Genomic DNA, 26,063 nt, shown 5'->3' with positions numbered 1-26,063 from the left:
GTCGAGAGAACTTCCACCCGTTCGTCATCAGTCATTCTTAAATTGTCGTTCTTGTCACTGCCAGTGAAAAGCAAGCTGCGATACCTGGACAAACGGGACAAGCAAAAGCCTGTGAATTGGGACTCTTTGGGACGCTATGGAGGCTATCAAGCAGACTTTTCAGCGCTGCAAGGCGCAGGGCAGGGTTAGTATTCAGACCTTCGTCTGGTGGTTGATGGCGGGGTAGCATCTTGGCAGGGAAGAGACGATGACGGCGAGACATGATGGTTGCTGACATTGGGCTCTCACGATGTAGCCGGCGCTGGTCACGTATGTGACTGCGGGATACCCTCGACCGGAAGACACGCCTGGCATCATGCTGGCCATGGAGAGGGGAGGAGCTGGTGAGTGGTCTCTCCACTCTCCTCCACGATGAAAATTCTCGCTGGGGTGCTGCTGATGCTAATTCGTTTGGACGACTGCAGATGTCATTGAACTCGGCGCTCCCTTCACAGATCCCATTGCTGACGGACCGACCATTCAAACGGCAAACACGGTACGGGAAAACCTACAAACCACAAGGCATTGGCTCCCCGACACAGCTCTAACCTGGATGCCGCACAGATTGCTCTCAAGAATGGCGTCAGCATCGAGTCGACCCTGGGCATGGTCAAGGAGGCCCGGTCCCGCGGCCTCAAGGCTCCCGTCATGCTCATGGGCTACTACAACCCCCTCCTCAGCTACGGCGAGGAGCGCCTGCTCAACGACTGCAAGGAGGCCAAGGTCAATGGCTTCATTGTCGTCGACTTGCCCCCGGAGGAGGCCGTCTCGTTCCGCAAGCTCTGTACCAAGGGCAGGTGAGTCAAAGTCCCTTGATTTGGACAATCCCGCTCCGTTGGAGTGTATGCTAATCACACATGCCGTGTGCTGCTAGCCTCTCATATGTCCCCCTGATTGCTCCTGCGACTTCAGATACCCGCATGCGGATCCTCTGCCAGCTGGCAGACTCATTCATCTACGTCGTCTCAAGACAGGGCGTCACCGGCGCTCTGGGTCAGCTCAGCAGCCATCTCCCCGAGCTCCTCGCCCGAGTCAAGAAGTACAGCGGAAATAAGCCGGCTGCTGTCGGCTTCGGTGTCAGCACACACGAGCACTTCCAGAGCGTTGCCGCCATCGCCGACGGTGTCGTCGTCGGCAGTCAGATCATCACCACCATCCAGAAGGCCCCCTCGGGCCAGCACGAGGCCGAGGTCGAGAACTACTGCGCGTATCTGTGCGGTCGCGATGCTCGCCCCGTTTTCAAGGATGAAGTTGGTCTGGTTCAGGATGCTCCTGGCAACCAGGGCGCTACTGCGGAGTCCGTCTCCGTCGAAGCCGTCGTTACTGACGAAGACCGCATCACGGCAGAGCAGGACAGCGCTTTGGTGGCCCAGCTGGCTGCTCTCCACGGCAAGATCCCTGAGCGATTCGGCGAGTTTGGCGGCCAGTACGTCCCAGAGAGCTTGATGGACTGCCTGTCCGAACTTGAGGAGGGCTTCAACAAGATCAAGGACGACCCCTCGTTCTGGGAGGAGTACCGATCGTACTACGACTACATGGGACGGCCTTCTCGTCTGCACTTGGCCGAGCGCCTCACGGAGCACTGTGGTGGTGCCAACATCTGGCTCAAGCGAGAGGACCTGAACCACACTGGTAGCCACAAGATCAACAACGCGCTCGGACAGCTTCTCCTGGCCAGGCGTCTCGGAAAGACCAAGATCATTGCTGAGACGGGAGCCGGCCAGCACGGTGTGGCCACTGCAACTGTGTGCGCCAAGTTTGGCATGGAGTGCACAGTCTACATGGGAGCTGTAAGATGAAGCCCGCTGTTTTACCCTGAGTGAATGAGCTACTGACCCTTTGGAACAGGAGGATGTCCGTCGACAGGCCCTCAACGTCTTCCGAATGAGGCTGCTCGGTGCCAAGGTTGTGGCTGTCGAGGCTGGCAGCAAGACTCTGCGTGATGCCGTCAACGAGGCTCTCCGCGCCTGGGTCGTTGACCTCGACACCACTCACTACATCATTGGATCCGCCATTGGACCTCACCCCTATCCCACCATCGTGAGGACTTTCCAATCCGTCATTGGTGACGAGACAAAGAAGCAGATGCAGGAGATGCGAGGCAAGCTCCCCGATGCCGTCGTTGCCTGCGTCGGTGGTGGCAGCAACGCTGTCGGCATGTTCTACCCCTTCGCAAACGATACCTCGGTCAAGCTGCTGGGTGTTGAGGCTGGTGGTGACGGTGTCGACACGGCCAGGCATAGTGCTACCCTGACCGGCGGGTCAAAGGGTGTTCTCCACGGAGTCCGGACATACGTTCTCCAGGACAAGAACGGCCAGATCATCGAGACGCACTCTGTCTCTGCCGGTCTCGACTACCCCGGTGTCGGACCCGAGCTGAGCTCGTGGAAGGATGCCGAGCGAGCCAAGTTCATTGCCGCCACCGACGCCGAGGCGCTGACTGGCTTCAGGCTGCTCAGCCAGCTGGAGGGTATCATCCCTGCGCTGGAGTCGTCTCACGGCATCTACGGAGCCATGGAGCTGGCCAAGACGATGAAGAAGGACGAGGACCTGGTCATCTGCCTCAGCGGCAGAGGAGACAAGGACGTGCAGAGCGTGGCGGAGGAGCTGCCCAGGCTCGGCCCCCAGATTGGCTGGGACCTTCGATTCTAGACACAAAAAGTTCGGGTTACATAGGGTACTTTGAGAGAGGGTAGATATTTGGCATGAGGTAGATGACGGCGTCAAACGCCTTTTTGCGGTTGTGCGCTTGGGATCAGGATATCAGGCGTTTTAAAAATACATCTTTGTTTTTTATACTCTCTTCTCCCCACTCTCCGTCTTCCTTTTATGTGAATGCTTGCTGTGTGCGGGACGGCGGGGTTTATTCTACACGATGAGTATATTCGTACAATGATATACAGAAAAGAAGAAACTAGAAAAGTTCTGGAGAGTCGTTACATGGCGGCGCCTTGCTTTTTTTTCTTTCTTTTTTATGCCTTGGGTTCTCTTGATCTTGCCTCCTCCTCGACCCTGTCCAGCTCCCGCAACAACAGCTCCTCATCCTCGTCAGACAGCTCCTGGATGCCCTCGAGGTCCGCCAGGTCCTCGTCGCCCAGGACGAAGGTCTGATCGAGCGCAGCCCTCATCTCGGCCAGCGTCGCCTGGCTCCTCAAGCTCAAGGGCCCGGGCGTGGCATAGTCCAGCGCATACTGGATGATGTCGTCCCTGTCCTCGACCTCGCGAGGCTCGAGCCCGAGGGCGACCCTCTCGTCGTTGAACTTTTGCTGCACGGCGCGGCTCTGCATGAGCAGCCAGCGCAGGTTCCAGCCTCCGGGCCCGAGCTCCTTGATGCGCGCGGGCTTGCTCTTGAGCAGGTAGTTTTCGATGCCGCCCTCGCGGCGGATGGTCTTGAGGACGCGCAGGGTGAGGCGGGTCTTTACGCGGGCGCCGCCGAGGGAGGGCATGGGGAAGGCTTTGACGTGGACGTTGGGGCGCCAGAAGCGGCGCGACTTGTTGTTGTGTTTTGGGGCGACGTTGTTGCCGAAGCGGATGCGGGCGGCGCCGTAGAGGCCCGCGTTGGACTGCTTGTAGATGCGGCGCTCGCCGTAGGGGTAGGGAGGGATGAGGTCGCTTGGGAGGCGGTGCGGCTTGACGGTTTTGGTTGGGCGGGGGGTCGTGGTCGAGAAGGCGCGGCGGGGGCATGGTGTTGTTGATGGCGATGAGGGTGAGGGCTGGAACTGGGAGAGGGATCGGAGGGTTGAGGCGAGGAGCGAGGAGGACGACGACGAGGATCGTGAGGCCGAGGCCGCGAGGGCCGTGAACGAGGGGAGTGCGGGCGCCATGATTGCCGTTGCTCGTTTATCGTCGGGACGGATGTTGGAACAGGTGGAGAGGTGTTGGATGGCCCTATGACAAGACCATTGGAGGGAGTGCGAGGCTCAATGGAGAACAAGACCCGAGTTTGATGCCCCTCGATCCCACCAAACTTCTTCTGGAGAATTTTGGATGGCCTGTCGTGGTGTTGCGCACAATCTGATGAGAGCGCGCATCATCTAAATGATCCGGCTCCGATGGCGGGACGCTTTCGTCGGTACGTATTTCATACAAGTTTGTCTGAGGTCACGAGACTCCGCGGTGCTTTCGCGCGCTTACCGGCAAGGCTGAGAAGCAATGGAGAGCTGTCAGTTGCACTAAAATGTTTGGTTTGGGCACCTCCTTGGTTACCCCACGTCCATGCAGTTGGGCTTCGTCGCTGGGGGGGTGATGAGTTGAAGCGTCGCAAAGAAGGGGCTTCATTCGAGCTTTTTTGTCTTTTTCCATTTTACTGTGATTTCATCAATGGTTGAACGAAACTGAATCCTGCTGCCAAACTGGGGCTGTTGCTGGGAGAGCAATGTTTCCCCCCGTTGAGCAAAAGATCCTGCAGAGCAACCCGGAGTTTGCCAAGCTCTATCGGGTCATCACCACGGCCATCCTCAACCCGGATGGCTCGACGCGAGAGGATGCCGAGGCCAAGGATCGAGCCGCGGTGCAAAAGGTGAGCTTTGACTACGCCGTCTCCAGGTTATGAACTCCCCATTCACAGTTTTTGATGCCTTTCAGGGCCTGGACAAGCATCGCCACAAAGCAACAAGGCGCTACCTCCTAGAGCGCGCCATCGCAACCGCCACGCCTCCCGAGCCGAAGCCCTCCTCATCAGCTTCCACAAGGCTCTCCCGAGCCAGCGAGCGTCTCCAGCAGCGACAAGCCCAGTCCTCGGCCGAAGCCACGCCAGAAGCCCTCCTCGAGCTCCTCCTCCTCCTCCCCTCGTTCCTCGATGCCGTGGACACGCTTCCCCCAGACTCCATCGCCCTCCTGCTGTCCAGCCCGCCGCTCTCCGAATTCGAAGCCCTCCTGCCCGACCTCGCCGACCTGATCGCGTGCAACCTGCACGCCTCCGCCCTCGGCCTCGCCCGCATCGTCCATCCCGCCATGAACCCGTCCTATCTCCACCGGCACGTCGCCTCCCTACCCAAGGACCTGGCCGCCCTCCACGCGGGCCTGGCCGCCGCCGAGGAAAGCCTGAAAGCGGCCCGCCTCCGCGCCGTCGCCTCCCTGACCAAGCTGCTCGGCATCCTGTCCGAGTGCCTCACGTGCCTCGTGCGTGCCCTCGAGGCGAAGCACGGCGTCATTGCCCGCAGCCTGGAGCTCCGCGCGTCGGACGTCTCGCTCGAGGCGCAGCGCGCGGAGAAGCTGTCTGAGCAGGCGCTGTGGAAGCTCAGGAGGGAGGTGTACACGCCGGAGAGCGCGGCCGCGCTGCAGCGCTACGGGGCGCATCTTAAGGATGCGAATGCGCAGATTGCGGAGAGGGCGCGGAAGTTGCAGGGTGAGCTTGATGCTCACGATGGGCATTCTTCCCAGGGTGACATGGAGCATGATGATGATGATGATGAGGCGAGGACATTGGGAGATGGTGTCGTGGCGTATGCTGATGGTGGGAAGCGGATGGATGATGCACAGAGGGATCTGGACCGATTACGACTTCATGATTTGCGATGAGACATGACCGTCTTTGCTTGACTCGACATTTAGCGCGCATTCATCATTCTTCCCTACCTTTGCCCGAGAGCATGACATGTCAGAAAGGCACAAGGGCACAATACATCATTAGAGACGTTGCTTCATAATATTGATACATCGACTATTACAAAACAGTGATCTGGAAAGCATCAACAACGCCGAGTCTCTTTTGTATTCTTGGCCCTATCCTGGTCTTTGTTTTTGAAAGAACACACTTCTCGCTTTTGGTGAAAAACGATTCGATAGTATAAGCTCTTTTACTGTTCCATCCTCACCGGTTATTGTACATCTTATGCGTCACTCTCTTTAGCCCTTGACCTTGTAGATGGCCTCGGCCAGTCGGCCGACGTTGGAGCTGGTAATGCCGGCAACGGAGATTCGGCCGTCCTTGGTGGCGTAGACGGAGTACTCCTTGGCCAGCTTCTCCATCTCCTCGGCGTTGAGGCCGGTGTAGGCGAACATGCCGATCTGGCTGGTGATGTGGGACCAGTCGTGCTTGGAGCCGAGCTTCTCGAGGTTCTCCTTCAGCAGGGCGCGCATGGTGATGATGCGGTCGGCCATCTCCTTGACCTCGCCGAGCCACTGGTTGTACAGCTTGGGGTTGCTCAGGACCTCGGAGGCGATGCGGGCGCCGTGGATCGGAGGGTTGGAGTACATGGGTCGGATGAGGATCTTGAGCTGGGACTCGACGCGCTTCTTCTCGTCGGCGTCTGCGGTGGTCAGGGAGAAAGCGCCAACACGCTCTCCGTAGAGACCCTGGTGTTCAAACTGATTAGCTTTCCATCCCTTCATGGTATTCGTGCAATGGACATCATGGGTCATTCTATCATGAGGAATCCATGTGTGCTTACCATGTTCTTGGCGAATGACTGGCACAGAGCAATGTCGTGGCCCTGCTCGACAAAGTATCGGACGGCAAAGGCGTCCCTGTCGGTGTCACCGGAGGCGAATCCCTGGTAGGCCATGTCGAAGAAGGCAAAGTGGCTCTGCTCCTTGACGACCTTGGAGATCTCCTTCCACTGCTCGGGGGTAGGGTCGACGCCGGTAGGGTTGTGGGCGCAGGCATGGAACAGGAAGACGCTGGCCAGGGGGGCGGCCTTGAGGTCGGCAATCAGGCCCTCAAAGTCGAGGCCGATGGTGTCCTTGTTGTAGTAGCGGTAGGTCTCGACCTTGAGGCCGGCGTCGCTGAAGACGGCCTTGTGGTTGGCCCACGACGGGTTGGGGATGAAGATCTTCTTGTCGCCGGAGTAGAAGCGCTGGAAGAAGGCAGCACCAACGCGCAGGGCACCGGTGCCGGAGATGGTCTGGGTAATGGCAACGCGGTCGAGGACGTCCTGGTTGGGTCCGTAGGCCAGCTTGGCGGCCAGAGGAGGGAACTCGGGGACACCAGTGATGCCGGCGTATTCCTTGTTCAGCTTGGCGTCGACAATCTTTCTCTCGGCCTCGCGAACGGAGGGGAGGACGTAAGGCTTGCCAGCATCGTCACGGTATGCGCCAACACCTATAACCAGACAAGTAATATGTTTAGTCGGCGTTGCAGCACATCAGAGGTGACCCGGAGGGGGGTTATCGGATGTAGAAAGCTGCCGAAAGGCGTAGGAGTACCGTACCGAGGTTGATCTTCTGCTCGAACTTGTCGGCCTTGAAAGCTTCGGTGATGCCTGGAAAGGAGAGGAAGAGTCAGTCGGCCTGGAACGCAACGCCCGTATATGCAGCAGAAGTCAGAAGATCTGTCGTACCCAGAATTGCCTATGCGCATTTCGAACAGGATCCATGTTAGCTTATCCGATGTAATTCATATACGAATAAATCGACGGTATCTCAGATGGATAATCGACGTATGTTTGCATCTTCGCCTTGATCGGTCGTGTAAAGGCCGAGTTCCTCAGCCAATTGACATCAACTTACGTCCTGCATCCAGCTGTCAGTTACGGTCCACACGTAAGATATACCGGCACAGTTGCCAACTCACAGGAGGGCCCTGGGGGACGTTGATCCAGGTAGACAGGGCAGCACGGCTGGCGAGCCTCAGGGTCGCAGGCCGCAGGACTGCTCGCCTGCTCGCAACTCGAAGAGTGGACAGCATAGTTTCGGAATCGGGGGCGGGGGCTTGACAGAGAGGAGAGGGACCAAGGGCCTGCTAGGGGAGCAGAATGAGAGAGATATAGCGGGCAATTGAGCGTCCCAAAAAGGTGCTGAGGCTCGTCCAAGCTGCTCAGTCGAGGTAGAGGCCAAAGAGGTGATGGTAGTCAGACTGGGAGATGAGGTACAGTCAGACGTCGGAGGTGGTTCGATGTCGCTGGGCGGTTGAGCAAAATTCTGGTGGGTCGCCTGCTGGTGTTGGTCTAGTGAGCTCGGAGCAAAAGGCACCGCTAGGTGGAAACGGGGAAGAGAGAGAGGGAAGAGGGAATAAAATGATGCTTTGTTTTTTCGATCCTATGTATCTTTACATTTATCACAACAGCTGAATCCTCGTCAGAGGGCATCTCAAGCATATACTAAGAAGCAATTTTCATACTGGTGTTGCAACATGGCCCTTACTAAAGTAAGGCAGAAGCTACATCCGACCAGAGCCCGATATTGAGGATTTGCTCATACAGAAAAAGTCGCCATTGTGGCAGCAATTGTGCGGGGAAGACTCGGAGAAACGTTGACCTAAGCAGACTTGAAGCTCCGACATGCCTCCGAGAACATCTGCAACCTAGAAAGTGGGCGGCACTGCGGGCAAATGTATCGCCGATTGAGCTCAAAAGACATGACCCAAGAGCGGTGGATGGATATTGCTGCAAGCTGCTCCGGCTGACGAAAGCGGGAGAGATGACTGATTGATAACAAGTGGTTATCATGGTTATGTAATACTGGCTAATTACCGACCCAGACCTTGCTGTCTCTTTGAGTTTCGCTGGTCGTCTTCAGGGGAAATAGAGCGCTTATCGATGACCTCTGGTGGTGGTTCATGGCTTGACTTGGGAACCGATGGTGAGAAGGCCTCGTCTCCTGAGCCATTGTTTTGCCTTTTCCCCAGCTCAAGGAAACATGAGATTGGCGAAGCCCTCAATTACTGATCACCCGCAAACCGTCAATGAGTGTTTGCCAACTTTTGCCAACCATATTCGACTGACAATAAGATTGGGAATTAACCTTGACGCTGACAGATGCTGTCAAGGATGCTCCTTTGATACAGTGGCAGCCGCAAGCCAAAGAGTGAGGGATCACCAGGCAGGCCATGCCTTCCCTTTCGAGCGATTATCGATATGATATGGATTCCCTCTGCCTGCTCCATTATTTGGAGATCCCAAGAAAATTACTCAAACAGGAAAGTTTTCGGCGAGACTAGCTGATCTGGTGTCTTCTCCTTTCTCCCCTCTCGGCTAGCGCCGCCGAAGAACCGGTGGGCCTGCAATGATTTTTGCCGTGGCCTGGCCCACGACACCAAAACGCCGCTCGCCTGCGCATCGCCAGAGCAGCCGCGCAACCTCCAAGGGCCCCCAACTCGAAGCGACGCAAGCTGCCCAGATTTCCGGGCAGGGCAAGGCTTGGGCCTGGATGGGGCAGAGCTGTCATCTAGCATTTCTAGCGCTTCCCCCGCATCGACGACATCTCAGATTCTACCCCGTGGGGATGCGGGAGAGTGACGACGGCTGGTCTCGACGGCTGCTGTGCTGTAGAATCGCGGCGCCTGTTATTGGCCCGGCGTGTTCGAGGCCGCGGCCCGTCAGCCTTGGCTGCAGAGCTGCTGCTGTCTCTACTACTGATCATGCCGAGTACGACCTCTTATCACTTTGCACATGCATGTCGCCGCAGATGCTGCTGGTTCTACTGGCAGATTCTCAACGGCCTTGAGAGGGAGACGAGGACAGTTGAGATCCGGTGTCTATTCCCTTGACGCCGCTCTCACTCGTGATTTTTTGTGCTTCTTCGATGTAGTGAACGAGCCTTTCGACTGTCTCGTCGGCGGCCTCACCGGCTTTGCATATCTTGTCGGGACAGCACTAGCCAGGGCTATCCATCTGCGCTGATAACCACAACCGCCTGCATGTTACGAAAACTTCCATCATTTACTCCAAGGAGCCACTGTCGGAACTATTTGGCCACCTTGCCTGCAGAAATTTCTACAGCACCTGCAAGTGATGCCGATAGAAACATGCGCGCATCAGCAACCAACAACCAACAGCGTCAAATCAAACCTATAAGCGGTGACCACCTAAAGACCAGAGAATTGATTCTCTCGCCTTCTGCCCAGAACCAGAACGAGAACCAGACCCCGAAAAGCCCCAAATAAACCCAGTCGATACCACAATTTGCCCCATCGCCATTTATGCTGCTACTTTGCCGGACTGAGGCTAGCCAGGTCGCGTGTTCCTAGAACCTAGAACCGAAGCAGCTCTTCTGCGGGCTCCTCCGCCGCCAATGAGCCACTCCCGGGCTTTGCAATTTGCTAATACCTAGTGTCACCAAAGGAGAATGCTGGTGAGCTAAACAAAAAGTTTTTCTTCCGCCATCCTTTTTGTTGCCGAGTATGTTGAAAATGGACAGCGGCGAGCGTCTCGAAAGAGAGAGTCGAGAGAGAGGGGAAGAAAGCCCTTCATAGGTACATACGTAGGTCATGGGCTACAATATAGAGCCATGGCCCTCGACGAGATAATGCATAGCTACTTAATAGCACCACCACTTGTTTCGCCTCATTGTGTGCACGATACAACATTGCCCGATTCGTTCAAAAGCCCACTTGGAGCCAAGGCTCCAGAGAAACGGGCTCGCACCATTGGATCGACTCCAGAGCGCTCGGCTTAGCTCGACCCGCGGCCGTCGAACCGACCCTGGCCTTGGCCTTGCTGCTGCATCTCAACCTCGTCCTTTGAGCTCGTCTTTCCGCTTCTCCATCTCTTTCTCTCTCTCTCCGATGCTCGTCTCCGCACTTTTGCTCTTCACCTCCTAGTCCCTGCTTCGTATATTTATCCTCCCCTCTCGTCCCACCTCCCTCCTTCTCTCGTCGGCATCCTCTTCTTTTCTTCTCCGTTCCAGCCCACTTTGCTGTGAAGAGCGTGGACCACACACAACACCGGGGCATCCTGATGTTCTTGTGATATTCCTTTTTCTCTTTCTTTTGGCCTGTGACCCTTTTGCTCCTCTAGTTTTGCTCCGTCTTCGCGCCACCCGCTTCTCACCATGGCTTCCTCCGGCATTGAGAAGGAGCTTGCCTCTCCGGATGATGTCGACGTCCAAACGTCCAAAGATGTCACCACCGGCGGCGTCCTGGACGTCGATGGCGAGGGAGGCGGCTTCTCCCAGGACCAGCGCTTGGTCATTGAGAGCGCCCGGGCTGCCGCTGCCAAGGAACAGTCAATGACCCTGCTCCAGGGCATCAAGCTGTACCCCAAGGCCATTGCGTGGAGCATCATCATCTCCACCTGCATTGTCATGGAAGGCTACGACGTCTGTCTCGTCAACAACTTCTGTAAGCGTCTCCCGGCACTTTGGCGGCTCGGCCTTGTTCACCTCCAGACCTTGCGCTTTACCTGACATTGTCTGACTCGCCTGCCAGATGCTTTTCCTCAATTCAATGAGAAATACGGCGAGCTGTACCCGGACGGCACGTACCAAGTTCCCGCCAGATGGCAGTCTGGCTTGAGCAATGTAAGTCCATGTTTTCCCCCTTTCCCACTGCATTTGTCAGGGCTTCGCGACCCCATAGCCTTCTCAATGGACATTCGAGCAGGATCTGGAGCTGACAATTTGGTCAAACAACAGGGTGCCACGGTTGGCGAAATCATTGGCCTCTTCATCAACGGATTCGTCTCTGAGAGATTCGGGTACAGAAAAACGGTCATGGGCTGTCTCGTCCTGGTTGCCGCCTTCACAACCATCTTCTTCACCGCACCCAATGTCCAGACGCTGCTGGTCGCCGAGATCCTGTGCGGCATCCCGTGGGGCATCTTCCAGACAATCACCGTCACGTACGCCTCCGAGGTCTGCCCCGTGGCCCTGCGAGGATACCTGACCACCTACGTCAACTTCTGCTGGGGCCTCGGCCAGGAGATTGGCATCGGCGTCATCTACGGAATGCTGAAGCGCAACGACCAGTGGGCGTACCGCATCCCCTACGGCTTGCAGTGGATGTGGCCGCTCCCGCTCTTCATCGCCATCTACTTCGCCCCCGAGTCTCCCTGGTGGCTCGTCCGCCGCGGCAAGGCCGAGGAGGCCAAGAAGTCGCTGCTCCGCCTGACCAGCCTGAACCGCGAGACCGACTTTGACGCCGACGAGACGGTGGCCATGATGGTCCACACGACCGCCCTCGAGGAGAAGATGACGGCCGGCGCCACGTACTGGGACTGCTTCAAGGGCGTCGACCGGCGCCGCACCGAGATTGTGTGCATGACCTGGGCCATTCAGAACCTCAGCGGCAACGCCTTCTCCAACTACTCCACCTACTTCCTGCAGCAGGCCGGCCTGTCCACCAAGGACTCGTACTCGTTCGCCCTCGGCCAGTACGCCATCAACATGGTCGGCGTCTTTGGCGCCTGGGGCCTGATGACGATGGGCATCGGCCGTCGCTCCCTGTACCTTTACGGCCTCTGCGGCCTGTGCAGCATGCTCTTCATCCTGGGTTTCCTGGGCCTGGTCCCCGAGTCTCACAGGAGAGAGGGCTCGCTCGCCACCGGAAGCATCATGGTTGTCTGGGCCCTCTTCTACCAGCTCACCGTCGGCACCGTGTGCTACTCCCTCGTCGGCGAGCTGTCGTCCCGCAGGCTGCAGATTAAGACTGTCGTGCTGGCACGAAACCTTTAGTAAGCTTATATACCCTCTTGTTCCTGCATCGAAACGTATCAGACTGCTAACACTCTTCGTCTAGCAACATCGTGGGCATCATCACCAACGTCTTGACGCCATATATGCTGAACCCCACGGCCTGGAACTGGAGCAATTACACCGGATTCTTCTGGGTAAGAAGCTCCCCGCCCCCACCATCAATCTCTCCCCTTTTAATTTATACCGCAAGGCCCGAGGCCTTTTACTACAAGGCTCAACGTGACTAACTCTTGCCGTTTCTCTCAGGGCGGAATCTGCTTCTGCTGCATCGTGTACACCTACTTCCGCCTCCCCGAGCCCCGCGGCCGCACCTTTGCCGAGCTCGACGTGCTCTTCGAGAAGAAGATTCCTGCGCGCAAGTTTGCCTCCACAAAGGTGGACGTGTTCCACGAGTCCATTGACGAAAAGGTCATGCACCAGTACGATGGCATCATGAAGACGCATGTTGAAAAGGTTTCATTTGTTTGAGCATTCCTCTTTTTTTTTTTTTTTTTTTTTTTTTTTTTTTTTTTTTTTTTTTTTTTTTTTTTTTATGACTTTTTATAACCTGTATAATGACTATTAATGAACCTGGGAGGGCGAGGGGGGAGCGCATCTTTCGTTGGATAACTACAACCTTGGGTTGCTGGAACGTATATAATACCATGTGAGCCCTTCACGATGCTCATGCCAATGATAACACCTGATCTACAAAATCATAATGTCTTGTTTCCATGCTTCTCCTTGTTTCCCGCTTCACAGATACATCGCGGAAGGAGTTAGAGCACGCAAGGGGGTTATAGGGGTAGGGCGGAACATCTATTGGTGGATATGCTAAGATTATCCTCTGTGATTGCATCGACTAAGAAAAAAAAATAGGACAGAAACAGGCATAGGTGCGTCGAGCAAAGGCGAGAGCAAAACGATCCAACGTAGAAGAGGCCGTAACGACTGATACGCCGCCTGGCTTCCTACACGTGAAAGCCGCTCATTCCTCCTTTCTCGCGGCACTGGTCATTCTCCCGGCAAACAAGGCGTGCGACGAATGTGGGTTGAGAGGAGATGCCTCGGCATCCTGCTTCAACTTGACCCTTCTTGCCTGAAAACAACGAATTCGCAATATCACAAAGCTCCCGTAGTTCCCCCCATCAATCGAAAAGAGTATAAGCCCAACGACCAGAACGCCAGCATCAGCCTCATCGGCTTGGAATGATCCCCAGTATCGCCTCGGTGTTTATGCGGTACCAAAGGTGTTCTCGCCGGAGTAGGTGATGTACAGGAAGCTGGAGAGTCGAATGTTAGCCAAACATGATCAGGTTCACGCAGGGGGGGGGGGGGGGGGGTCATAGATGGCACTCGTACCCGTCCTCATCCTTGTGCTCCTCGTAGATGCTGCTCATGAGAGCAGCGGTGGGGGGAAGGACTTCATCCACGAAGATGAAGATGGCCTTCTCGGGAGAAAGCTTAATCCTCTTGCGGATGACGTAGACAAACTGGCCTACTGTCAGGTCCGCGGGGACCAAGTACTTCTTCTTGTCGATGGTAGCGATGTCGCTCTTCTCGACCTTTTCGCAGATGACCTGTAGAGATAAAAGAGACTCGGTCAGCCGTCGAGCATCAAAAGGGTAGCCGCATCAAGCGGATGGGAGCGTGTTGCTTCGTTTGGGTTCTGGTAGTGACAAATGGAACGAGGGAAGGGGGCGGAGACAGCAGGTGACGACATACAGGAATGCGATCGGAATACTTCTGTCGGATGCGCTCGGCCTCGGCCTTGCGCTTCTCGAAGGGGTGCTCGTCCTTGAACTTGCTACGCATCTTGGCGATGTTTGGAGGCGAAGGGGTTGGGAGTCTTGTTCGGCGATGAGGGAGCAAAGCGTCGGAGTGCGGCTGGTGGACTGCGATGGCGGCAGCGACGGGCGATGTAAAGGGCGGACTCTCAGCGATAGATAAGAGGCGGATAGATCGGGCGACTGCGGTGAGCGGCTCTCTCGAAGCTGGCGTTGTCTGGAGAGATGCAAGAGATGAAAAAGGGGAATCGATGAGGGAAAAGGGATTGAGGGATGTAGGGGATGCAGAAATGATGTCGAGGCTCGGGTTAGGTTTAATAGCAGGCGTCGGTTGGTGACGACGTGGGAGAGGGGTGAGTGACCCAGTGACTCTGGCCCGATGACTGGACTGAACAAGGCGGTGGCCAGACAAGGCAAGGCCTGAACAAGGTACAGTAAGGCAAAGGCAAGAGGCGCAGGCAGGCAGTGACGCCTCTCTCTCTCTCTTCCAGCTGGTGCTGCTCTTTGTGTGCCTGGCTTTTGTCACCTTTGTCGCCCTGTCACCCTTGAAGGTCACTCTTGTTTGCTGAACGCAGCGCAAGCTCGCACTGATGCCTTGGGCGGAGGGAGGCGCTAGAGCTCAAAGGGCGATGCGGGACGCGGTGAATCAACCCGCAAGGTACATCCAGGGTACGGGGCGTGCAACGACTCGAGGTGCCAGCCGCAGCAGGAGCTCCGAGTCCACACGCGTACGGGGCGAGTACCTGAGGTACCTTGGCACTGCTCGCAAGGGCGGCAGCTCCCCCGGGTACCTCCTCCGCGCGCGGGCACAGTCTCCAGCACACAGTCCCACAGTGCAGCGCCGCAGCGTCACTGTATGGCACAAAGCACCTTGCAGCTCCCGCAGCACCGCCGAGGGCTCCATCTTTAGCAGAGTACTGCAGGTAAGTTGGCCAGGTACCTGTCACCGCGGGCCACATGATCAGCTGCTGGACCCTTTGTGGTGCCCAGCACCGAGTCAACCCCATCACCAGGCAGGTCTGCGTCTGGCGCGGGTTAGTACCTTTGGCATTCCCGTCTCCATGGCGGAAGTACCGACGACTGCGGGTAAGAGGTACCTCTGCTCCCCGAGGAACAGAGCGAGCACCAGCCACAACTTGAACTGATGCAAGGGACAAAGATTACGAAAGAACTCGAGTGCTCCCGCTCTGCCTGGCCGATCGCTGGAGCTGATGCAACGCTTGTCTGGCACCGTATTCGCATTCACCGTGAACAAGGGTGAGCTCTTCTGGAAGATGCAGTTCTTGGAACTTGAACTTCCAGAACGTCTGCGTTGGTGCAACATGATTCACGCAAAGCACTGGCGGAACAGAGCTAGAACATCTTTGAGAAGATGCCAAAGAGGCATTGCAAGATGAATGCGTTTCAGAGCAGCACTTGTTCACGCATCAGCGCAATGAAAGAACGTTCGTTGTAGTAATGTCCGTGCCTTGTCTGCTCTGCAGTTCCAGAACCAAGAAGCCTTGTTCTATTTCCAATTCTCTTTCAGGTTCAGAATCAAAGCTTTCTTCCTTCTTTCGTCCAACGTCTCCATCCAAACTCATCGAGCCGTGACGGTAAGACGCTCCGCTCAGATGGTTTCCGCTGACATCGCCCGATCCGAGCTTGTGCCGACGAACCATGATCCGGCCGAAGCATGACTTTTGCGTGGGAAGATGTCAACCGCCGAACACGCCACCAAGAAGCCGGTGGCTCGATTGGTGGAGGGGCTAATTGCCCAATTCAACGAATATCCAAGACTCGAAAATTCTCCTTCTCCGGCTGACGCCTGAGGCGGTGTCTTCATAAAACCAGCGTCTCCCGTCTTTGTCGGGCGCTTCAGTCCAGGTCCAGCATTTCGTTTCTTTGTTCCCATCACCGTGTGAAACCCCCCCGCCATGGCCGCGCCCTCGGCTGCCACTCGCTATGTTCAGCGCGTGGCCTCGCAGGTTCGCCTGTGTTCAGCAAGGGCTCCCAGAGGCCAATTGACCCTCAGCCGATGGGCATCCACTGCTTCAGGCAGCCGTCGAGCTCCCGCCAGCTTCGGAGGCTCGTCCTCGGCAGCCATCTGGCTCGCAGCCGCCGCAATTGGCGTCGCGGCTCCCTTGGCCTACAGCTTGGTGAGTTTTTCACGCCAGGCCCGGGGAGACACTGTCTATGCTTCCAGAAGCGTAACAAAGACCGAACTCAGCTTACACGTGTCTCCCTTCTTTGTCCTGCTAGTCAACGGCGGAACCTGCGAAGCTTGACGTTTCAACCCTCGCCGAGAAGGACGAACAGAAGAAGAGAGAGGCGGCTGTCACCGAGGAGTCGCCCATGCGCCTGCGGATGGAAAAGTTCATCAAAGAGCAGCAGCAGATCATTGTTAAGGAACTGGAGCGCATCGACGGAAAGAAGTTTCGAAAAGACGAGTGGACACGGCCCAATGGCGGCGGCGGCATCACATGCGTGCTGCAGGAGGGCAACGTGTTCGAAAAGGCCGGCGTTGGTGTCAGCGTCGTCTACGGATCACTGCCCAAGCCTGCCATCATGAAGATGCGCGAGAATCACAAGAACCTCGACCCCAATGTCGAGTCCTTGGAGTTCTTTGCCGCCGGTCTGAGCATGGTACTGCACCCGTACAACCCCATGGCCCCTACGGTGCACCTCAACTACCGATACTTTGAGACGGCCAATCCCGACGGTACATCCCAGGCGTGGTGGTTCGGAGGAGGCTGCGACCTGACGCCGTCGTACCTCTTCGACGAGGACGCCATCCACTTCCACAAGACGATCAAGGAGGCCTGCGACTCCCACGACAAGACGTACTACCCTCGGTTCAAGAAGTGGTGCGACAAGTACTTCTTCAACAAGCATCGCGGTGAGTGCCGCGGCGTGGGCGGAATCTTCTTTGACGACCTCGACGAGACAGAGCGCGATCAGGAGAACACCTTTGCGTTCGTTCAGGACTGCCTCAAGGCGTTTTTGCCGTCGTACATCCCCATCCTCGAGAAGCGCAAGGACATGCCCTATGACGCAAAGGAGAAGGAGTGGCAGCAGATCCGCAGAGGCAAGTACGTCGAGTTCAACCTGGTCCACGACCGAGGGACGGCCTTTGGGCTGAACACGCCCGGATCACGAGTCGAGAGCATTCTCATGAGCTTGCCGTTGACGGCAAGCTGGAAGTACATGTACGAGCCGGAGCCCAAGAGCAGGGAGCAGAGGCTGGTGGACGTGCTGAAGGAGCCCAAGGAGTGGGTGTAAACGGCATATTCCTGTATAACATCATACGTATTTTGCAGTATATTTTGTAGTTGTAGCGGAATAGATAAAAAAAAAAAAAGGACAAGAAAGGGCAATTCAAACATGTAGTTGCTAGAATAGACTAAAAGGGACGGTTTAAGAGGAATTAGTGATATTTTCTCAACACTCCTCATTCGTAAACTTGGCTCCTCCAAATGATGCACAGAACACAATTTCCTCCGGTTTCTCACACACTTTTTCTTCAAAGCCGGGAGGTCATGGATCTTCGCAACAACAGATTGCTAACAGGCCACGACCAATGAACGCCGTTCGTAGCATATTCAGCACGAGAGCCGCCTCGTGACAGCCAAGTCCTCCCAGCAGGCAGACAAACTCTCACTCACATACCTACTGCGAGGCGGCATCTCCAAAGGGACAATGGGAGACGAGGAGCATCTCCCACCCCACCGTCAAGTCTTTGCGGCTCTTGTCCCACCATCGCCCCTCCCGACAGGAAGCGACGTTACGGGCACCGCCGATGCTGCTTCCCAGGCGAGCGCAGCCAGGCCCTCGTTTGCCCAACACTCCAACTGGCGACGGCAACTATTGACGCTCCACGTCATCTTCCCGAATCTCCTCCTGCCAGCCCTGGATTTGCTCGATCGGGGGCTCGTCAGTCGTCTCATCGTGGCGGATGGGCAGCAAATGTCAGCAGAGCCGCATACCACCGTTGATGAAGAGTCTGAATCTACAACTGAACAATCTACGAGCCTCGGGCAAGAACCGGACATCACAGGCCGGATGCACATGTACGCGGTCCAATCCGCCGCCTCGATTACCTCCAGACGCAGACGACACGCGCCGCTGAGGACGAGGACCTACGCTGTGCATCTTGACGCATGGAATTGCTCTTGCGGAGGCTTCGCTCTCGATGCATATTCCCATTACGATGCAAAGAACAAAGATCAGCGACCTTTCCAGGGCTCTGCGGCACCTTTGCGGCTGGGCGGTTTGGAACTGGCTTCGCTTGATGACTTTCCGTGCTGTAAACACCTTCTCGCGTGCTTGCTGGCGGAGAAATGGAAGACATCTACGGGCCATGTCCGGGATAAATATACAACAAAGGAAGAGTTGGCTGCGATGATTGGAGGCTTCTAATACGCCTCTGCAATGAGAGAAAGGAGGATTCCCAAATGTCTATTTGAGTTGATTTTTAGCCTAGCGGTCTGCTGCCACCAAACTTGTGTAAACAATAGTTCGTTTATTACTCCAACCACTGCCTCGCCTCCAGATTCAGGAGACGTCAGAGTCGCTTTTCCCACTCCTTACTTCTTTTTGGGCTTTTCTTTATCGTTGCTCTCCTTGGACTCTCCGTTTGCGGTGGTGGCGGCCGCATCCTTCTTCTCGTCCTTATCCTTCGCCTCGTCCTTCTTCGTCTCCTTCTCGTCCTGCTGCTGTCGGTTCTGGATCTTGTTCTCTATTAAATCGTGGAACGCTGTGATGGCGCGTATCAGACTGCTAAGGTAGATGGCCATCAGCTGGTCGTTGGTCTTGATGCTCATGGCGTGTGATAGTTCGTGGCTTCCCGTCTTGCTGTCGTCTTCTGGCGTGGAGAGGTTGGGGAGAAGGTTGAAGACGTCTTGCAGGTTGCCGAGAATCGCGTGGTTGACGGGGAGCTGGCCGTCGAGGACTTTCTGGAGATAGGCTCCAATGTCTCGTAGCCGGAGATGCAGCCCTTGGAGCGACTGGAGCTGGTTAGTGACGCGCGTGGACAAGGTGCCAACAGCGACGTCACGGATGTCCCGTAGCAGGTGCTCGACTCCGATTTCCTCTGCTTCCTCGGCCTCGATGATGGACGGTGTGTGGACAAACGTTCGGGAAGTCGTCGTTCCATCCTATGGCGAAGGAGAGAGGACACAATCATCAGTCCCTGTCCCGTCTTCTGGTGCGTTAGAGAGCAACTTACATCTTTGATCTCCTCGACCGCAAAGTACGCATCGGTCGGCACGCCCGACTCCTTCGGCTGGACATCGATAATGACCAGCAGCGGGTTGGGCGTGTAGCGCTTAAACAGCTCGTTGATCTCCAGATCAGAGGCACGCAGCTTCGGTCCCGAATGATACCACCCCACCAGCTTCTCCCGCGCGTTCACCTTCTTGAACATGTCGTTCATCGACTCGACGTAGTTGTGGTCCAGGAACCATACTGAAGGGTCCTTTTCGTCCTCCTCGAAAGGAACTGGGCAAGGGCATTAGCTGGCTGTAAGATGCAGCTATTGCGTGCAAAATCCGGACGTACCTGCGAAGCTGTTGGACACCCTCACATTCTTGCCGTCATTCTGGCCGAGCAGAACACCGACCACCCGCCTCTTTGTCTTGCTGGTGACTGTTCGGTTGTAGTGGTCGACGGCGGAGAGGAGGACGAGCGGAGCGACGGAGACGTTTCTAGTCACCAGCGAGAGCGTTTCCGCGGTGGTGGTCGGCATCGTGGCAAGCTGAGGACTGGATCGTTCTCGAGTAAGGTAAAGGTGGGAGGTTGATGCTCGGTTCAGAGTGGGAAGAAGCAGAGGGAGAGCAATTCGCGGCGATTCGTTGGCAGGCGAGAGCACCAGGAACCACAAGGATTGGTTTGGCGGTTGGAGGTCGTGGTCGTGGTAGGTGGTCTGCTTGACGGTGGAATCGCCAAAGAAGCAATTAGGTACCTATCCGACTTACGTCGCTGCGTTCCGTCATTCTACTGGCGGCACCTACCCCTCCAGGGAGCTAGAACACCAACGCACTAAGCTGATATTAGTATCAGTTCTATCATATCAGAGCAGTTATATAATATTGAAGTTTATACATATCATACGACTGAGATAGTAATCTAAGTATATTTAGATTTTTTTTTAATATTATATCAATAGTTATNAATAAAAAATAATTTTTTAAATAGTTTTATACTTATAATAACTATTATTATAATAATTATATATTTATACTATGATTCTTTGTATATTAATAACTCTTAAAGGATATTATGCTTCTTTCTGCTGTTATGCATATAGAGCTGCATAAATGCTGTGCTATATATAGCTTTACTAGCTGAAGCGTTCGTAGCCGCATGTCGATACAAAAGTTGTCTACTCGAGACGGCACAACGACGCCTCGACAAGCAGAGACGCAATGGAGCCTCCTCCCACCAAACTGACACCGGCCAAGGGTGCGCAGTCGCCGAGCTTGGCAAATGTGGTGCGCCGCTTCGCCGTCGACAGCGGCTCGACCCTGTTTGCCACGGCGGTGATGACAGTCTTGATCTTTGGCGGATGCTGCTCCAACGTAAGGTGCTCTTTTCCAGCGCAATTGACGGTGCTCGCGTGACTGAACGGCGTCCTACTGCAGGTCTATGCTCTCGAGGCAATCATCAAGTAAGTAAGCAAAGCCTTTCGGCCAATGCAGACTTCAATCGCTAACTACAGCCTCCCATAGCTTCGAGCCCGCCAACGGTATACCTGCACTCGCACGCCCTCTCCCATAGACGATCGATTCCAACCATGCGCTTATCCACACAGGAACGCTCGTCACCTTTGTTCAGTTCCTGTTCATCGCCATCACTGGTTACATTGCGCAATTCGACAGGACACGGCCGCCCTTCTTCGTGACTCCGAATGTCGTCCCGCTTCGCCGCTGGCTCGTCAATATCCTGCTCTTCTTCAGCATCAACGTGTTGAACAACCATGCCTTTAGCTACAACATATCCGTGCCGGTGCACATAATCCTACGATCTGGAGGTAGCATAACGACCATGGCTGCTGGCTACCTTTACGGCAAGACGTATTCCCGCGTCCAGGTCTTCGCAGTATTTCTATTGAGCATCGGCGTCAGTCTCGCCGCCTGGTCCGATTCCAAAGACAAGGTAGCTAGCTTGCCACGTTGCCACTGGTGTCACGGTCCTCGTCCTAACAAGCTACGCAGAAATCGAGTGACGACGGTGCCGACCCTGTGTTCAATCCCGGGCTCGTGATCATCTTCGTGGCTCAAGTTCTTTCGGCTATCATGGGCCTGTATACCGAGGCAACGTACCGCAAGTACGGGCCGCAGTGGAAAGAGAACCTCTTCTACTCCCATATCCTGTCGCTGCCGTTGTTTCTGCCCTTTGCGCCCTCCATGTGGCGCAATCTACTCGTGCTAAGCAAGAGCACGCCTCTTGAACTGTACATACCGTTTGCTGCGCCGATGCAGCCCGTACGAGTCCCGTCCCAGCTGGCCTATCTCGGGGCCAACGTGCTGACGCAGTATGCCTGCATTCGAGGGGTAAACCTCCTTGCGGCGAACGCATCTGCACTCACCGTCACGATTATCCTGAGCATTCGGAAGCTCGTAAGCCTGTTGCTGAGCATCTGGCTGTTTGGCAACACTTTAACGGGCAGTACTCTTTTTAGTGCAGCCGTGGTGTTTGGAGCCGCGGGCCTCTACAGCGTTGCCCCGAAACCGGCTGTGTCAGAGGAAAAGAAGAAGGCTTGACATTGATTGAGTTCTCCCTTTCAAATCGGCATTTTTCGGCTTGGGAGGGAGGCGCTTCTCTTGTTCATAGAACCATGTCGATTAGAGTACGAAGACGGTCTAGCAGTTCTCGAAGATCTAGAGCAGAACTGTTCATTAGATGGATCTCGCATATAGAGTACAGAATACAGAGTACAGAGTCGTACATCCAACTCAATAACACGATGAGCAGCTCCTACTCAGTTAAACAAGCACTTGTTCTCAATCCGAGAGAAGACTTGTCGTTGACTCTTGCAGAGATGCTGAATGCAGGCATGACACTCTGTAGGCACCTCCAGATCTAGATTGTACCTGAAAGAGTTGATGCACATCAGATCTAAAGTACCAGGTACTCCAGACTCATGCCAAGCAGCACGCCGCTAATCCTATTCAGGGTGCCCTAGCCCCGCCACGGACTAGCTCTCTTCTGCCTGGCTGCCACGAGACGCCTTTCCACGCCTACTAACGCCTTGAGACGCCTTTCCAGCCTTTGGGCCTAGATCTTGCCGTGTAACCTTATTCATCCCTCCGCTTTGTTGACTCCCTCAACGCAGGCATCGCTCTGCTTTTGCTCATCGTGGTGCGGAAATCCTAGAATAAAGGCTACTATGGCTGGTAAGTCCATCTCTGGAAACGGGTGCCTTTTGTTTGGCAGCTACAACAGCTGCACAGCTGCACCAAGCACACGATGAGGCTGCGATAGGAATCCTTGTAAAACAGGGCCATCTTCCGCTCTTCCATTTTGATACGATGCTCCTCTGCGTGGTCAGTTCCAACCACTGTTTCTAACCGCTTTGACGTAGACCACGACTTACATGGGAGCGGCGGCTTGTCTCTCCCGGTCCGTACCAGAGACGAAGGCGACGACGAAGGACCAGCTACCAGTGGCCTAGTCGATCATGGAGAGCATTCAGCGTCCCTTATGGGCCACGGAGAACGCCTTGAGGATGGCATGCTGCTACGTGACTTTGAAGAACGCACCACTTTCTATGACGCCGTCGCGGAGCTTCAGATGACACAGACGGAGGCAAAGCTGTTCTACCAGCGGTCGCGGGGTGGAAACTCTCCATGGCCTCAGGCAACTCCATTCGAAAGCCCGCTTATCTTCGCGGGATCTCGCCCGGCTACAGAGTACGGGGCTGATTCACTGGTTCTTGATCCAGATGGTGATTAGTCAATCCTGTCTGCGCAGCATGCCAAGGGGAATCGGACTGCTAATCATGCTACTACCACCAGAAACGCCAGATGCCGTAGATATGCCCTTCAAGCCCTTTGGATCAGCAAATCCCTTCAGTCCATCACATCTGCCCAAGGCTAATAGCACTGATGCTAGCTGCATCCTCAACGAAGCAAAGGTCGCCAATGACCCCTCTGCTGGATTGCCAGGGAATGCACTCTTTGACACTGAGCCTCACATCACAGCTGAGCTGGTTGCTATCTCCAAACTAATTCAACGAATAGTTGACACGAGGCGCAAGTACATCGCTATTTCATCTCAAGGTCCACACGACAACCCCAAAGATGCCCCTGGATGGGAAATATACCCTCCTCCCCCCGAGCCCGCTTGGATCCCGAGTCACAGTCATGTCTCCGATGAGACCGGGAAGCAAGGTGTAGGCTCATCGACAGATGTCTCCGGACAGAAGAGGCCTATACGAAGAAGAAGAAAGTCTGGCCACAGTATTGGAGATGACTTCTACCTAGACGATTTGCTTCCTTTGCCAGGCACTAGTGAGATGACTTTCGAGCTCGATAGCGAAGGAGTCTATCAAGTTTTCGACACCCCGGCCAGTAAGACTCCCGCCATACGCGTGCCTACTATCCGAGAATTCTATATGGATCTGGAGGAGATTATCAGAGTTTCTTCGGATGGTCCCAGCAAAAGCTTTGCCTTTCGTCGGCTCCAGTATCTAGAAGGCAAATTCAACCTTTATGCTCTCCTTAATGAGTATCAGGAGACTGCCGATAGCAAAAAGGTGCCGCATCGCGATTTCTACAACGTCAGAAAGGTCGATACACACGTCCACCACTCGGCCTGCATGAACCAAAAGCATCTGTTACGATTCATCAAGAGTAAAATGAAGAAGTCCCCCAACGAAGTCGTGCTCTTTCGAGATGGCAAATATCTCACCCTTGCAGAGGTCTTCGCCAGCATCAACCTGACAGCATATGATTTGAGCATAGACACTCTCGATATGCATGTGAGTTGCAGCCTTGAGTCACCCGGCGGCATGTGTCTTTATATAACGGCATGCTAACTGGCTAGGCACACATTGATTCCTTTCATCGGTTCGATAAATTCAACCTCAAGTACAATCCTATTGGCGAGTCGCGCCTGAGGACGATCTTCCTCAAGACTGACAACTTCATGCATGGGCGTTACCTGGCCGACATAACGAAAGAGGTGATAGCCGACTTGGAGTCTAGTAAATACCAGATGGTCGAATGGCGCATATCCGTCTACGGCAAGTCCATCGATGAGTGGGATAAGCTTGCGGCCTGGGTTGTGGACAACAAGCTCTTTTCTCACAACGTTCGGTGGCTGGTCCAGATCCCTCGCCTTTACGACGTGTATAAGGCAAGCGGGTTGATGGATACCTTTGAGCAAGTTGTGCGCAACATCTTCCAACCACTCTTCGAAGCCACAAGAGATCCCTCACGTCATCGGAAGCTCCATATCTTCCTCCAACGTGTCATCGGCTTCGACGGCGTCGATGATGAGAGCAAGGTCGAAAGACGGCTCTTTAAGAAATTCCCCGTGCCCAGGGCTTGGGACACGACGCAGAATCCTCCGTATAGCTACTGGATCTACTTCTTGTATGCCAACATGACCTCGCTGAATCACTTCCGGCGGAGTCGCGGCTTTAACACTTTTGTTCTACGGCCTCACTGTGGGGAGGCCGGCGATAGCGAACACTTGGCCGTGGCAGCATTGTGCTGCCATAGCATCAGCCATGGCTTGCTGCTGCGGAAAGTGCCTCTGCTCCAATACGTCTTCTATCTCGAGCAAATCGGAATCGCCATGTCGCCTCTGAGCAACAACGCGTTATTCCTGGCCTATGAGCGCAATCCCTTTTATCAGTATTTCAAGCGTGGCCTGAACGTCTCCTTGTCCACGGACGATCCGCTGCAGTTTGCCTTCACTAAGGAGCCCCTGATCGAGGAGTATGCCGTGGCTGCCCAGATATATAAGTTGAGCCCGGTCGATATGTGCGAGCTGGCCAAGAACTCGGTGAAGCAGAGCGGCTATGAAAAGGCCATCAAGCAGCAGTGGCTGGGACAAGATTTCGAGAAGCCAGGCAAGGACGGGAACAATGTGGCCAAGACCAACGTACCGGATCGCAGAGAGGAATTCCGGTACCATACGCTCCTTCAGGAGAGAGACATGTAAGTGATTAGAAGTCCCTGCTTTCCCCCCTTTCGTCACCCCTTGGCGTATTAGCCGTATATGTACTGATTCGGAGCATTCAGCTTGAATCGATATTCCGCATACGGCGCTGGCAGTGAGACTGCTTCGAATGCACCAAGAAGCGTCGAGGCAGGGGAACGAAGGGAAGGCAAGAAGCCTCTTTCTCTAGCTGCTACGGCGGCTGGGCTCAAGGACGACGACCCAAAGGAACACCCATCCTTCATCGACTCCCACGCAGCAGAGCCTCTTTTGCCCGCCAGCAGCACGGCGGGGAACCACATTACCGGGAGTGATCCCATGATATTCCCGGGCATCCTTGCTCGAGAGCATCGGAACAGCAGTTCGCGGAACTTGGCGCTGGGCGGGTGATTGAGCAAAGCACTGATGCAATTGAAGAGCAGGAATCAAGTATGTCGTTCTCGGAAAGCGCAGTATTGTCTTGACAGTGTGTGTTGTCCGTCTGGTCTGTCATTCGGCCCTCTGCGCAGCAGATAGTTCCTTGGCCATCCTCTTGAAATTTGCATAAATCTGAACTGTTCATCCATTCGAGAAGCGTTCAATCGTTCTATTCACGATATATTTCGACTAGAAAGAATCAACAGGAAGAGAAATATAAGGTACGTAATTGCCATCGGCACATGCAACAGAATGACATGAAAGACACTTCTTCTCCACCAACGCTAAAGCTCTCCCCATCAAACAACCCCCACATCCACACTCAACTTCAACCTTTCAGCG

General features: G+C 55.1%; 12 protein-coding genes across 12 annotated transcripts; 8 read left to right on the top strand and 4 right to left on the bottom strand.

Annotated features, from left to right (window-relative positions):
• Positions 1-136: 136 nt before the first annotated feature.
• Positions 137-2,691, top strand: CCMA1212_003324 (uncharacterized protein; the record flags this gene model as incomplete). Its single annotated transcript, XM_073700676.1, has 6 exons — positions 137-184; positions 296-383; positions 465-535; positions 604-836; positions 914-1,829; positions 1,888-2,691. The coding sequence occupies 6 exons, from the start codon at positions 137-139 to the stop codon at positions 2,689-2,691; spliced, it is 2,160 nt and encodes a 719-aa protein (XP_073560503.1).
• Positions 2,692-3,011: 320 nt separating this feature from the next.
• Positions 3,012-3,863, bottom strand: CCMA1212_003323 (54S ribosomal protein L24; the record flags this gene model as incomplete). The annotated part of the gene is made up of 1 exon (XM_073700675.1): positions 3,012-3,863. One exon carries the CDS (start codon positions 3,861-3,863, stop codon positions 3,012-3,014), a length of 852 nt encoding a protein of 283 aa, XP_073560502.1.
• Positions 3,864-4,414: 551 nt separating this feature from the next.
• CCMA1212_003322 (Uncharacterized protein) lies at positions 4,415-5,559 on the top strand (the record flags this gene model as incomplete). Its single annotated transcript, XM_073700674.1, has 2 exons — positions 4,415-4,558; positions 4,624-5,559. 2 exons carry the CDS (start codon positions 4,415-4,417, stop codon positions 5,557-5,559), a joined length of 1,080 nt encoding a protein of 359 aa, XP_073560501.1.
• Positions 5,560-5,886: 327 nt separating this feature from the next.
• Positions 5,887-7,666, bottom strand: CCMA1212_003321 (Aspartate aminotransferase; the record flags this gene model as incomplete). The annotated part of the gene is made up of 5 exons (XM_073700673.1): positions 5,887-6,336; positions 6,432-7,081; positions 7,191-7,241; positions 7,320-7,329; positions 7,553-7,666. 5 exons carry the CDS (start codon positions 7,664-7,666, stop codon positions 5,887-5,889), a joined length of 1,275 nt encoding a protein of 424 aa, XP_073560500.1.
• Positions 7,667-10,276: 2,610 nt separating this feature from the next.
• CCMA1212_003320 (uncharacterized protein) lies at positions 10,277-10,519 on the top strand (the record flags this gene model as incomplete). Its single annotated transcript, XM_073700672.1, has 1 exon — positions 10,277-10,519. A coding segment is annotated over one exon (243 nt), but the record flags the coding sequence as incomplete, so codon positions are not given.
• Positions 10,520-10,749: 230 nt separating this feature from the next.
• Positions 10,750-12,858, top strand: CCMA1212_003319 (Maltose permease MAL31; the record flags this gene model as incomplete). Its single annotated transcript, XM_073700671.1, has 5 exons — positions 10,750-11,038; positions 11,126-11,217; positions 11,332-12,368; positions 12,434-12,524; positions 12,637-12,858. The coding sequence occupies 5 exons, from the start codon at positions 10,750-10,752 to the stop codon at positions 12,856-12,858; spliced, it is 1,731 nt and encodes a 576-aa protein (XP_073560091.1).
• A 745-nt stretch (positions 12,859-13,603) lies between these two features.
• On the bottom strand, positions 13,604-15,207 carry CCMA1212_003318 (Autophagy-related protein 8; the record flags this gene model as incomplete). Its single annotated transcript, XM_073700670.1, has 5 exons — positions 13,604-13,652; positions 13,732-13,949; positions 14,095-14,373; positions 14,909-15,073; positions 15,199-15,207. 5 exons carry the CDS (start codon positions 15,205-15,207, stop codon positions 13,604-13,606), a joined length of 720 nt encoding a protein of 239 aa, XP_073560092.1.
• An 865-nt stretch (positions 15,208-16,072) lies between these two features.
• On the top strand, positions 16,073-17,417 carry CCMA1212_003317 (Oxygen-dependent coproporphyrinogen-III oxidase; the record flags this gene model as incomplete). The annotated part of the gene is made up of 2 exons (XM_073700669.1): positions 16,073-16,294; positions 16,398-17,417. The coding sequence occupies 2 exons, from the start codon at positions 16,073-16,075 to the stop codon at positions 17,415-17,417; spliced, it is 1,242 nt and encodes a 413-aa protein (XP_073560095.1).
• A 417-nt stretch (positions 17,418-17,834) lies between these two features.
• On the top strand, positions 17,835-18,554 carry CCMA1212_003316 (uncharacterized protein; the record flags this gene model as incomplete). Its single annotated transcript, XM_073700668.1, has 1 exon — positions 17,835-18,554. The coding sequence occupies one exon, from the start codon at positions 17,835-17,837 to the stop codon at positions 18,552-18,554; it is 720 nt and encodes a 239-aa protein (XP_073560096.1).
• A 167-nt stretch (positions 18,555-18,721) lies between these two features.
• Positions 18,722-19,881, bottom strand: CCMA1212_003315 (uncharacterized protein; the record flags this gene model as incomplete). Its single annotated transcript, XM_073700667.1, has 3 exons — positions 18,722-19,291; positions 19,363-19,634; positions 19,695-19,881. 3 exons carry the CDS (start codon positions 19,879-19,881, stop codon positions 18,722-18,724), a joined length of 1,029 nt encoding a protein of 342 aa, XP_073560093.1.
• A 679-nt stretch (positions 19,882-20,560) lies between these two features.
• On the top strand, positions 20,561-21,898 carry CCMA1212_003314 (UDP-N-acetylglucosamine transporter yea4; the record flags this gene model as incomplete). Its single annotated transcript, XM_073700666.1, has 5 exons — positions 20,561-20,713; positions 20,777-20,802; positions 20,864-20,880; positions 20,947-21,290; positions 21,350-21,898. The coding sequence occupies 5 exons, from the start codon at positions 20,561-20,563 to the stop codon at positions 21,896-21,898; spliced, it is 1,089 nt and encodes a 362-aa protein (XP_073560094.1).
• A 626-nt stretch (positions 21,899-22,524) lies between these two features.
• CCMA1212_003313 (AMP deaminase) lies at positions 22,525-25,694 on the top strand (the record flags this gene model as incomplete). Its single annotated transcript, XM_073700665.1, has 5 exons — positions 22,525-22,531; positions 22,687-23,082; positions 23,153-24,117; positions 24,183-25,303; positions 25,388-25,694. The coding sequence occupies 5 exons, from the start codon at positions 22,525-22,527 to the stop codon at positions 25,692-25,694; spliced, it is 2,796 nt and encodes a 931-aa protein (XP_073560099.1).
• Positions 25,695-26,063: the final 369 nt, after the last annotated feature.

Source organism: Trichoderma ghanense, assembly GCF_004382785.1.
Source record: "Trichoderma ghanense strain CCMA-1212 chromosome Unknown scaffold_3, whole genome shotgun sequence".
Taxonomy (NCBI): domain Eukaryota; kingdom Fungi; phylum Ascomycota; class Sordariomycetes; order Hypocreales; family Hypocreaceae; genus Trichoderma; species Trichoderma ghanense.
The sequence above is the reverse complement of the archived record's forward strand: the minus strand, read 5'-3'. Positions and strand labels throughout refer to the sequence as shown.